This window comes from Onychomys torridus, chromosome 4, assembly GCF_903995425.1.
Source record: "Onychomys torridus chromosome 4, mOncTor1.1, whole genome shotgun sequence".
Classification (NCBI taxonomy): Eukaryota; Metazoa; Chordata; class Mammalia; order Rodentia; family Cricetidae; genus Onychomys; species Onychomys torridus.
The window spans coordinates 106,257,644-106,270,532 of record NC_050446.1 but is presented as its reverse complement, the minus strand read 5'-3'; the positions used below and the strand labels follow the sequence as shown (position 1 = coordinate 106,270,532).

Genomic DNA, 12,889 nt, shown 5'->3' with positions numbered 1-12,889 from the left:
AGAGTAGGGTAGGGTAGGATCAAAGGAGGGGGTACAGTGCAAGCATGGTGTGGGCCTTAAGGCAGAAGTGCCTGCTCATAAGAGCCTTGTGAGCCAGTTGTTAAAATTGCAGGAATTGTGCAAGACAATTGATATATCGGCATCTTGAAATTGGCCCTGGTGGGAATATTTATAGTGCAGATACATACATGTGCTAAAATCCTCTGTGGAAATAAGGGTTTTAAAAGGTGTTGAGCATTTGTTGGTTTGCTCCTTCCTGCCTGGAGTACCATGTTCGGCCACATCAACTGTGGAGAGGTGCAAGCATGAGCTCTGTGCACCTGTCTCTTGGCTTTAACCTACTCAAGGCGTCATCATGCAGTTTTTGCTGTGTTTTTCAGAAGTTTGAGCTGGAAAATGTGGCAGATGGGTAGGGTTTACAGGTAGTCTGACTTTCCAGACAGAGAAGAGGGAGAGAAATGACACCCCACTCCCACCTCCCACATGACTGGGGAGTCTGAAGGACCGGAGTAACCTTTCCTGGTGTTCCCAGGACTCAGGGAGAAGAGGACCATGAGTGCCTTACTTCCAAGGGTGTATCTCCTGATTGCATGGGACCCACCAAAACTCAGGTTACTCTGTCACCAACCAGGCAAGTCACATCAAACTTATTTATGCCACTATGGAAATAAGCAGGAGGCATTAACCTTTAATGCTAAATTCAACTTAGTTTTAGGACATGGGCCTGAGTTGTGTCCTGTTAACTGAATCCTAGGATTAGACTTTAGTTTCTGTCTATGCTAGTGTCCTAGTTAGCTTTTTAACTATCAACACTGCCCAGAGTTTCTTCAGAATGGAGTCTCAATTGAGGGATTTACAGATAGATTGGCCTGTGCCAGTGTCTCTGGGATATTATCTTGGTGGTTAAGTTGATATGGGAAGGTCCAGCCCACTGTGGGTGACACCATTCCCTGGGCAGGTGGTCCTAGGTTCTATAAGAAAGCTAAGGATGAACCTGTAATCCAGTAAACAGCATTCCTCCATGGTTTCTGCTTTGAGTTCCTACCTGACTTCTCTCATCACAGAAAGAAACCTATGGGCTGAAATAAGCCCTTTCTGCTCTTAAGTTCCTTTTGATCAGAGTGTTTTTTTGTTTTTGTTTTTTTTTTTATCATAGAACAGAATGAAACTAGGCAACTGAGTGAGGCGTGGTCATGACGATGAACCATTCTCGAATCATTCTACCAGACATCCTTAGTGTAGGAAGGCAGACTGATGTCCCTTCACCTACAACTTCGACAACAAAGATAACGACTATTAACATTCACTGAGTGCTTGCTGTGGGGCAGGCACTGTGCGTTATGTCCTAAGCCATAACGTATGTCCTAATGTGAATGCAGAACAGATGAACAGCATGTGGGGAGGTTACACAACTCAGCCGAAGACATGGCTGGTAAGTGGGATGTAAATCCAAAGCTAGATGTCTCTAACTCCCTGACAGTTACCACAGAGATGCCTTTAGAAATCTATTAAGCACAGCATCAGTAGAAAAACCTTTTGTTCATGGTTTGGGTTTGAGCTGTTTATAGTGTGAATTTTAAGCAAATTAATTAGATGGAGAAGGATATGTACCCACAGAGAGCCCACCATAAAATCTTTACCATTTCCTCTATTCTCTTAACATAAATTGAAGTTGGGTACCATCACCCTCATATGAAAGCGTGAGACAGAATCTGGGAAACTTTTAGCTAATTACCCAAGGCCACTCAGCCATTTGGGGCAGCAGAGCATGTGCCCTTCACCGTGTCCCTTCTGTGTTAATTGCCAACCTTCTCTGCAGACTCGCTTAGTGAAAGCTAGTAATGGTGTTTCCTTTCAATCCACTTTGGAGTATGTTGGCACCGATCACTTCAAAAGACATACCACCTTCCCCCAGGGAACAGCTGTTCCATTATCCATAGAGAAGAGTGGGAACTGGTCATTGCAGCTGCTGTTTATATCTATCCCTGTGTGTATAGTCTTATCAGAAACCCCACGCTATCGGCTCCACCTTGCAAGTTGAAGCAAACACATTTTTTTTTTCTTTGTAAAAGATAGGGTTGCTCTCATATTTGACAAGCAATCACAATTCATCTTATTTTTCTCAACTGTGTGGGCAGATGGATTACTTCCAAACATGCAGAAGAAAGGAGAGCTAGTAACTTAATGTCAGATCTGTTATAAGTGAAGTCAGTGAGGATGTGTAGAAGTCAGTGGTACATGGGTTCCCAGTGCTTAGAAGCCTGTTCTAGTTAGAGTTACTATTGCTATGGTGAAACACCAGGACCAAAGACAAGTTGGGGAAGAAAGGGTTTATTTGGCTTATGCCTTAACAACACTGTTCATCATCGAAGGAAGTCAGGACAGAACAAACAGGGCAGGATCATGGAGGCAGGAGCTAATGCAGAGACTTATGGAGGGAGGGTGCTGCTCAGCCTGCTTTCTAAAGAACCCAGGACCACCAGCCCAGGGGTAGCACCACCCACAGTGGGCTGAACCCTCTCCCCATCAATCACTAATTAAGCAAATGCCTATGGCAGGGTCTTCTGGAGGCATTTTCTCAATTGAAGTTCCCCTTCTCAGGTGACTGTAGCTTGTGTCAAGGTGACATAAAACTCGCCAAGCACAGATGGTGTGTCAGACCACGGGGTTGTGAGAGGCCCCAAGGAAAGCAAGAGAGATAAGAAGTAAGGTCCCAGAACTAACAGGGACAAGCGTATCTGCAAAACTTACGTAACTTTCCAATGTTGTTTATGTAAAAATGGGGACCACATTCTGTCTTGGTGTCCCTAGCAGGTTCTCAGTGGCAGCTTTGTCTTGGGAGTCTTTGCTTCTCTCTCCTTTTGAAGAACCACATTCATGGCAGACGACTCTTGTGGAACAGCACTTTGGCAGCCAGTTGCTTCCGGGGATCTTCAGCTAAGAACAGCTTGGTAGTAGTAGCGGGGGTGGTTGTAGGAATCAGCTAAGCAGACACAAAGGTCTCATGACGTCTGGCAAAGTCTTGGGTAAAAGGCTGACAGTGGGGCTGCAGAGATGGCTCTTCAGTTGAGGCACTTGTTGCTTTTGCAGAGGACCTGGGTTCAGTTCCCAGCTCATAACCATTGGTAGCTCCAGTTCCAGGGAGTCCAATGCCTTCTTCTAACCTCTAGGGGCACCAGGCATGCACATAGTGCACATACATACTCACAGAGACATAATCATACACATAAGATAAAATAAATACAAAAAATAAGAAATAAATAAAAGGATGACACAGGTATCTTATCAGTCGGAAATCTCATGTTTTGTATGTTTTGAAACCAGGTATTGTGATTCCTCCAGATTTGATCATTTTGCATAGGATCTCATTGACTCTTGGGTTCTTTGTCATTTAAAATTATGCATGTATATTTCCATTTTCTAGAAGCATGACTGATTCCAGAAGCCCCAGGGAATTTTGACTTAGGATAGAGGTGGTGGCTGCTGCTTTGCCTCTCTTCACCCCCACCCAGTGGCTCCAATGGCCCCAAGTGTTTGCTAGGTGGAGTGGGTATCACCCACACCCACCCCATCCTGGGGTTCCACATTGTTAAAGCAGCTTTGCTCCAGAAGGATCTGGTAATTAATCTGTCACTGTGTCACCATGACAACATATTTATGTATCTCAAATGCCATGAGCCCAGGGGGCCAGGATTTAAAAACTGCTTTACCCAGTGCCCTAGCTAGAGATTAGCAACAGATTATGTTTTAGAACAGAGGACAGGCTTCTTGGGTCCAGGACAAAGAAGCCTTAGGACACTAATGCCTACTTCTCCTTTATAAGGGGCTGAGATCCTATTAAGGGGTTGAGAACCACAGACCCCTTTGGGGCTCACAAGACATGTTATGACCTCTGAGAATCCTTCTCCTCCTCTTCCTCTTCCCATCCCCCTGAAAGGATGCTTTTACGCTAGAGCTGGGCTGTGAATTCATGTACAGCATTGTCAGAATAACATGAGAGAGAGAGAGAGAGAGAGAGAGAGAGAGAGAGAGAGAGAGAGAGAATGATAGCAGCACAGGCCAGAGAAGTGTCAGAAAGAGAAACCAGCAGAGAGGAAGAGGAACATGAAATGTGATGGCTGAAAACACCACAGAGAAAGCTCGCAGAGGAGGGTGTTCAATCACGAGGAATATGTGGGGTTGGTGGGATGTGGTGGCTGGCAGGCACTCTTAACTCTGTGTCTCTCTGTCTCTCTCTCTCTGTCTCTCTGTGTGTATCTGTCCGTAACCAAGGATGGACAGCCCCTGGGACTTGAGGACAAGGATAGCATTGTTTTAAGGTGTGGGAGAAGTTTGAGTGTCTGAGACAGAGCTCGTCTATAGGAAGAGGTTGTGGGTGCAGGAGGAAGGGGGTCTATTGCTACAGGAAAGAGTCTGCCGAGGTGGCAGGTGGTGCAGGCTCAAGGCAGACTGCCATCCTCAGTGTCTGGCCAACACTGGGGTGGTATGCAACCTATGGAGGTGAAAAGCAGAGTGTGGGAGCACTGAAAATGACGGCCAGTGGGACCACCAGTTCTCAGCTGGCATACTTCCCTGGAGCCTCGGCCCCTTCTTCCTGGCTGACTCTGGGCAGATCCCATCACGCTCTTAGGAGCCGCTCTTCACCTTCTGTACCATGTCCTCCCCAGAACGTGCTGCCCCCAGGAGGACCTGTTCCCCTTGTCACCCCCCAGAGCTCCTCTGCTCCTGTCCAAAAAAATGCAAATCCTGACGCGCTGAAGATGCTGTATTTGATAGCGTCACCAAAGAGGTGTCAGGACTGAGGTCAGCAGGACAATTAGACAAAAAGGGTTTTGTTTTTTACAGGGAAGAGTGAACCATTACTGAGAGGAAGAACTGGGAGAGGAAGGGATGGGGGTGGCGAAGGAGGCTGTTGTTCAGGGGTGGGTATTCCTCATGGGCTCTTAATTTCATTAATGATAGAGTTTAGACAGACTTGGGCAGAAGCAGACTTGGAAGGAAGCTTGTAGACAATTTCATTAGTGATTAAGAGAGAAGTAGCACAGGCAAGCCATAAATCTCAGCAATTGCTAAGGGGGAGTAAGATAGAAAGTGGGCAGGGTGAGTAACGGTGGAGATGGAGGAGCAGCTACCAGGCATGAAGGGGAGGGAGGCTCTGAGAAACAGGGTGAGGAGGCCCTCAGTATTTGGCAAAGCATGCCCAGGCTTCAGCCAGTATCTGAAAGAAAAGAGAGAAAGCAAAAAAGGTGAAGTAGTAGACTTTTGGCTGAGAGCTAGCTGTGACTGCACCGAGGTGGGCTTCCAGGAAGGGTAAGGACACTGTCTTATTAAGGGGATAATTATTCCTCCCTCTCCTTAGCTTGGTTTTCAGTTAATCACTTCTCAAGGGTTGGTCCCTTAGCCAGGTGATTAACAAGCCCAGATAGATTAACTCTTCAGGGAAAAGACAATATAAGTCATGTTCTAATCTTTGGAGCAGATCAGAATGTCAAGTCTCTACCTAGGCCCAGAGATAGATTCCATTCTTTTTACAGGGAAGAAAGAATTTGCCTTTAATGGGCCTCTAGAGAGCCCTGATATCCTTAATAGCTTCTAAGACTATTGTAACATTCCTACCTCAAGAATTAAGACTCTAAAATCATTCAGGAGATGGGCTGAAACTGGGCAATGGGGAATCTATATAACTCACTCCCATCATGTAAACTTAGAAGACCAATTCCAAAGTTGTCCAGAAGGTCTTAGTGTCTGAACTAGAGTTTGGGTCACATTTTGTATACAACCTCCAGGCAGGGTAGCACACTTATGAGAAGCCAGTAAGGAATCTGAACCCTCCTCTGACTTGCCTGCCCTCCAGCCAGGACAAAACCAAGGATGTTACAAGGGTTAGAATTGTTCTTGTTCTGAGTCCTTGCCCCTGAATTTTCCTAACCAGTCCCTATCTCCTGTTCTCATCAGCATGACCTGCAGTGTCTGAGTATGCTGCAGCTTAGGGTACCCTTTTATCAGGGGGATGGTGTGCTTCTCCTGTTCAGAAGACCTGTTGGGGGAGGTAAGAATCTTAAATGAAGTCTGGCTAACAAGAATTCTGAATGATCAGAGACAAACAGCTCAAGAAATTATTTATTTCGAATCTTTTTCATTCTTTTTTCTTTCCAGACAGTCTTGCTATATAGTTCAGGCTAACCTTGAATTAAAAATCCTCCTGCCTCAGATTCTGGAGAATAGAGATTCCAGGTGTGAGGCACCACACCTGGGTTAGTAAATCGTTTATGAGGCTACAAATCTAGACAACAAGAGGAGAGCTGGAGTCTTATCCAAGTCACAGGAACAGAGGAGTCCTTTGTAGTGAGTCGTTTCTCGAGCACAAAGGGGCAGAATGTGGGTTTCTTAACCATTGCTATTCTCAAGGCCACAAGGCACAGCAAAGATCTAGCATGCCCACCCGCCAACTTCACAGTTCCTTCCATCAAGGCAGCAGATCCTGCTATTTCCAGCAGTAACTTTGAGGGGCGGGTCATGGGGCTGCTGCTTTTAACAGACCTTACTATACGTTCCATGTGAGGCGACGGCAGTGTGATGGTCAGCATTATGTTTAGAATTGAGAAACCGGCTGGGCGGTGGTGGCGCACGCCTGTAATCCCAGCACTCAGGAGGCAGAGGCAGGCGGATCTTTGTGAGTTCAAGGCCACTCTGGTCTACCAAGCGAGATCCAGGAAAGGCGCAAAGCTACACAGAGAAACCCTGTCTTGAAAAAAAAAAAAAAAAGAATTAAGAAACCTGGGCAATTGCTCTAGCTTGTCAGCTTTTTGTAAACTGTACCCTGTCAGCTAACTTACCCAAGATGAATAACTCCTTGGAATATTTGGGCTAAGTCTCAAAAACTGCTGAGTCTTATAAAAATGTTTAACTGCCTCTACTGTTCTTACAAGATAATGGGTCTCAAGGCCAACTGCTGGTTCTGCTTCTGTATGAAAATGCTTGCTTGCTCAAGATAACTGAGGCATCTGCAAGACATCTGCCACAAAAGTTAAGCTGTGCCTGCACGTAGGCAGGGTGTCTACTAACTTGACCCCAAAACTGCAACCTTGTGGTTTTTTGCCTTTATAAACCCCAGACTAACAATTGGAGTCAACAGTCTTCAACGCCTAGATCTCACTGAGGAGTCTTCGGACCCTGAAGATCTCTGGTGGACCGACGGGGAGCTGAGAAATTCAGATAAACCCAGCATTTGGAGGGAGCCATTGACAGATTCCCAACACCTAGATTGTCGAAAAGAGTCATCTGAAGCCCTCAGAGAGGTAACTTTCTGTTTGTAGCACTCATCTGTCTGTGAGACTCCTGGGAAAGCTGGTCACAGCATCGATCCCCAAGCCGGGGCGGGGGGGGGGGGGCACTGGGACACGTTTGTTCCTTGGTTCTGGAGGTTTTCCAGAAGCAGGGGTTGGTCAACAAGTTGGAGAACACTGTCTGTCTGTTTTGTGTTGTGTGGGTTTGCTTTTTGGGTCATTTCTCATTCTTGAAGAAATTGAAAAGCTCAGACAAAAAGTCTTCTCCCCAAAAGACCCCCTTAGATCTGATGAAGTCTCATTTTAAGGACTTGCAGAGAAAAGCCAGGGAGTCTGGAGAACAGGTCCATATAGGAAAACTAACAGCCTTTTGTGTCCTTGACTGGCCTTCATTTCAGGTGGGCTGGCCCGGTACAGACTCCTCCAAATTTTCTCTTATGTACAGAGTGCCACATGTAGTCTTTAGTGAACCAGGACACTCAGCCAGCTGCCCTGCATTCTGGCCTGGAGGTTCCTGGGAGAGGAATCTTCATCCTGGATGAGAAAGTACCAGCCACATCTTCCCTTTAAAGCCATCCTTTCTGTTTCAGAAGAAAACAATAAGACCGAGGAGCAGGACAAATTTCAGTCTCCAGTCCTACCAGCCCCACCAGAAGAAAAGATGTGCCCCCACCCTGCAGGCCGGGGCACTAGGCAGGGAGAGGAATCTGCGGCCAGAGGCACTCATGAGTCCTGCTCACACCTGGAGTGGTACCACTTACCAACCGGTCTGCCCATCATTCACTGTCTCTGACTTTGGCCTCTGGTCCCCTGCAACTGTCTCTCAGGCACCTCATCTCTGCCTGCTCTCACTGAGGTTGTGATAGTCCGCATTTTCTCCCCTTTCAGGGACACATCCTGTGGCCCTAGGTTGCCCACTGCAGGACATTTCACTTGTGCTGCCCCCCCCCATACTTCTCCCAGATCTCCACCTCTAGCTATCCTCCCCTTTAGAGAAACCCCAACATGGGGAGGATAGCTAGGATGCAGGATGAGGAAGGCAGGAGAGGCCATCGGTCAGTTCCGGTCTGTGTTCTCTTCTCTACTAGTGATCTGTGTAACTGGAAGCTCCAAAATCTCTCTTTCTCAGAAAATCCCCAAAGCCGAATCTCTCTGCTAAAAATGGTGTTTTATACACACTGACGAACTTGAGCAGACTGTCAGTAGCTACTTCAAACTCTCTCCATCACAGAGGAGAATGAGTCTGATGAGAAAATCAAAAGCAGGTCTCAGGAAACGCTGGGAGATTGACGACTGACTGATGTGGTGACAATTTGAAGAAGTCTTTCTTTCCTGACAGCCAGATTAGGAACCAGATTTCCCACGAAGATAGGGAGTCTTTTAACTTCTTTCACCAGACTCTGTTGTGGGGGATGTCTCTGGGCTGCAGCTAAGTGCCCCCCAAATTTGTCTAAGGTAGGTCAGATAACTCAGGGTTCTGATGATTGGTCATCTGCTTCTCTGGAGCGCCTCCTAGACGTTTACCCATTGACTGTGAGGTCCCAGAAAACCAGAGGGTTATCAATGTAGCTTTTGTTTCTCAATTAGCACCAGACATTAGGAGAAAGACTCAGAAAATAGAGGGCTCTGAAGGAGGCAAGGTACTGTCAGAGCTAGTGAGATTGCCTCCTAGGTATACAACAATGGGACACCTTGGAGGACAGGCAGACTAAGCAATTAGGTAAGATTATGGTGGCAGCTTACCAGGGAGCAGAACTTCAGCATCCAAGGTTTATGAAAGGCCAAGGGGAGCAGATGCTAGGAGAGGCGCTCCCTTAAGGAAGGAGAAACTGGCCATTGGAAAAGCAAGTGGCCCAAATGGAATGAATGCTCTTACTGGAAAGAAGCCAACCATTGGAGAAACAAATGTCCAAACCAAAAACAAAGGTCTGTATTTATGCTCCAGTTAGACACAGACTGACAGGGTCTGGGCTTAGCCATCCCTCCCCCGGAGCCCAGGATTACTCTGAAAGTGTGTGCATGTGTGCTGGGGGGCAGATTCCCATCAATTTCCTTGTGGATATGGGAGCCACTTACTTGGTTTTAAAGCAGGCAGGTGGGCCAATGAATAAGAAACCGACTGTAGTACAAGGAGCTACTGGTTTACAAATCTGTTCTTGGACCCCTAAAGAACTGTGGGCCTGGGAAAGGGGACTCTGATCCACTCCTTCCTAGCCATGACTGAGTGTCTGTACCTCTGTTGGGATGTGATCTGCTTCACAAACTAAGGGCAGAAACACATTTTGAAAAGGATGAGATAATACCTAGGTTTGGATTGCCAATGTTCATAGAGTCAGATAGTAGACCTGCTTTTATATCCAGGGTTACTGAGTGCATTTCTGCTGTTCTGGGACCAATTGGAAATTACATTGTGCTTACCATCCACAAAGTTCAGGACAAATAGAGAGGCCAAATCAGACCTTGACTAAATTAACTTTGGAGGCTGGCAAAAGATGGGTGGGGCTCCTTCCCTTTGCTCTTCTTAGGGATCCAAGCACTCCTTATGTAAAAGGTTTAACTCCATTTGAAATCCTCTTTGGGAGACCCCCTCTCATCCTCCCTCAAATGGAACTAGCCACTGAAATTCCTAACCATCAGCTGTTTCAGTCTGTACAGGCTCTGCAGCTGACTCAGGACACTGTGGCCTCCTTGCTTCAGGTTGCTTTCTGAAGTCCACCACCTCATCCACACCCCTTCCAGCCAGGAGAGAAGGTGTGCATCAAGAGACACTGAGCTGAGGTACTGGGACCCCACGGAAGCCACCACACCTTGTCGTCCTGATCACCTCCACTGCTGTCCCACACCTGGCCATCACTTTCAGGTCAAGTGTGGCACTGGGAACAACAGCCTAGCTAAAGAAAAGCAGATTGTCATCAAGACCTGCGAAGATCCGCTAAAGTTAAGAGTGTCATGGGGTTTAATTTAGTGCTGTTGTTTTGTCTGGCTATATTCCCTTCTGTTCTTTCTGGGAACCCAAATGGGAAACGCCCATCTCTCCAGGCTCCTATACCAACCAAACCAGCCCCTAAGGCGTGGAAGTTCCATGTAGTTGCCTTGGAAAATCACAACAAGACCATAGGCTCTACCTTCTGTCCGGTCACTGGATGTGCAAGTGCTATAAGCCTCACTTTTGATATAAGGGACACCTGCCAAGGGAAGTGTATAAATGACTTCTACAATGCTATGACCTCTCCTATATATGTCTGTTTTATGTATGAGCAAACTCGGCCCGACTGTAAGGACCCAAATTACGGAGGATGTCCACACTGGAACTGCAAATATCATAGTACTTGGACCAGATGGGGAGGAGAAAATCCATCCAAACTCACCTCAGTTGATTGGCATACTAAGGTCAACTACTTAATCCCTGACCCTTGGGATATTAGATGGAAAACAGGGGTCGTGGGTTTTGTCTATAGACATAATGAGAAGGATGCAGCCTTTGATGGGAAGACTAAGATATTCATCTATAGAGCTTTAGCCAAGTTCACACCTTAGAATTCCTTTATTTGAATGCTATAACCAAACCAGCCACTATACCTGCCCTGGCCCTGTTGGTGGGGTTCACCAGCTGACATCACTTCCTGTCAGCACCACCTTTCTCTCTCTCCTACCACTAGCCCTACTCTTCTGGCCTGCTTTGACCCCTAATGACTATTTTAGTACATACACTTGCTCATGAAGGTTGCTAATCCAAATGTTATGTCCGATTGTTGGCTCTGTATCTTCCCAAGCCCTCACACTATGTAGGACTCACTATATATCAGAACCCCATTTCAATCACTCCTTTTGCCAACTGTCCATGGGAGTCTTTCCACTTGACTATCAAATTTATTTTTGTAAACTTATGTTTATGTATGAGTGCTCTGTCTGCATGTACAACTTTATGCCAGAAGAGGGCATCAGATCCCACTATAGATGGTTGTGAGCCACCATGTGGTTGCTGGGAATTAAACTGGAGACCTCTGGAAGAGCAGCCCTTGCTCTTAACCACTGAGCCATCTCTCCAGCTCTGACCATCAACTCTCTAGCCCAGACCATCAAATACCTTAACCCAGACCGAATTCAAGGTGAGAGGACCCATTTTGACTCAAAGAGCTATAATATGTCCAAATCCCCCTTGAAGAATAAATGCAGATTCATTATAAATATCTCTCAGCTTTTGGCAACCACAGTGCCAGGTGCTCATTCCTTCCTTCACCACTTGGCAGAAACTGTTTGGCTCGTCTGGACTGATGGATTACACCCATGTATGCTTGCCTATCTGGCATATGCATCAAGCCCCCAAATTCTTTATCTTGGTGTCTCTACTCCCCCGAATGTATATTTAGGATGATCCAGCAGAGACAGAGCACTTATTTTCATACGAACCAACCAACCAACCAACCAACCAACCTACCAACCAACCAACCAACCAATGTGTGATCCCCTCCTCATACCTCTCAAGCTTTGCTACAGCAGAAGCTGCTCCTGGCGCCACAGGAACAGCAATGGCTGACATTAACTTCAAAAACATAGGATGTCAAATAACCCAAGATCTATCCATATTAGGGAAAAAAATCTATTGCTAAGCTAGAAAAACAGGTGGATTTATTAGCTGAGGTGGTTCTACAGCACAGGACCCGCTCTATGCAGAGCAAGGAAGTTATTGTATGGTTTTAGGGGAGAACTGTTATTCCTATGTGAATGATTTGGGAATCATTAGAGACAACTCAGCTCTGCTCCAGAAAGACCTGGCAGAAAGGGAGAAGGCCCTAAAGGAGGGAGACAAATGGCCCCATCCTCGTTCTCAGGTTTCTCCTGGCTAGCAACTTTGCTGTCAGTGGTTGCAGAGTCCACAGCCCTCTTGCTCCTGCTGATTACTGTTGGCCCCTACAACATCAATGCCTTAACCAGATAAATGAATTCATACGTGGGTGCTACTTTACTAATGGCCATTAGGTCCCAATATAAACAGGCACCCACCATAGAGTCAAGGATTTCACCCAGGACACAACTCAAAGGGAGAATGTGATGATTAACATTGTGTTTAAAATTCAGAAACCGCCATGCAACTGCTCTAACAACTCATGAACATTTTGTAAACTGTACCCTGTCAGCTAACTTACCCAAGATAGATGACTTCTTGGAATGTTTGGGCTAGTCTTAAAAACTGCCTCATCTTATAAAAATGTTTAACTGCCTCTACTGTTCTTACAAGATAATGGGTCTCAAGGCCAACTGCTGGTTCTGCTTCTGTATGAAAATGCTTGCTTGCTCAAGATAACTGAGGCATCTGCAAGACATCTGCCACAAAAATTAAGCTGTGCCTGCACATAGGCAGGGTGTCTACTAACTTGACCCCCAAACTGCAACCTTGTGGTTTTTGCCTTTATAAACCCCGGACTAACAATAGCTGGACACACTTTGAGAATCTGGAGTCTTGGGTGTGGTCCTGGCCAGTAGCTAATAAAGCCTCTCTGTAAAAATTCATTCATTGTTCAACTGGTGAGTGTCTCAACAGCCCCAGACCACAGCAGCAGCAGCCACAGCCACCATCATAGCAGCAGCAGCCACAGCCACCA

General features: G+C 46.3%; 1 protein-coding gene across 3 annotated transcripts in view; it reads left to right on the top strand.

The window, feature by feature from the left end:
- Positions 1-11,198, top strand: part of LOC118582464 (putative endogenous retrovirus group FC1 Env polyprotein) — a 38,780-nt gene extending 27,582 nt beyond the window's left edge. For all 3 annotated transcript variants that reach the window (XM_036185363.1, XM_036185362.1, XM_036185364.1), the window contains 2 exons: positions 7,115-7,298; positions 9,933-11,198. In XM_036185363.1, coding sequence (XP_036041256.1) covers positions 10,236-10,823 — 588 coding nt within the window. In that variant the 5' untranslated portion in view covers positions 7,115-7,298; positions 9,933-10,235 and the 3' untranslated portion in view covers positions 10,824-11,198. The remainder of the gene's footprint in view (positions 1-7,114; positions 7,299-9,932) is intronic.
- The last annotated feature ends 1,691 nt before the right edge of the window (positions 11,199-12,889 follow it).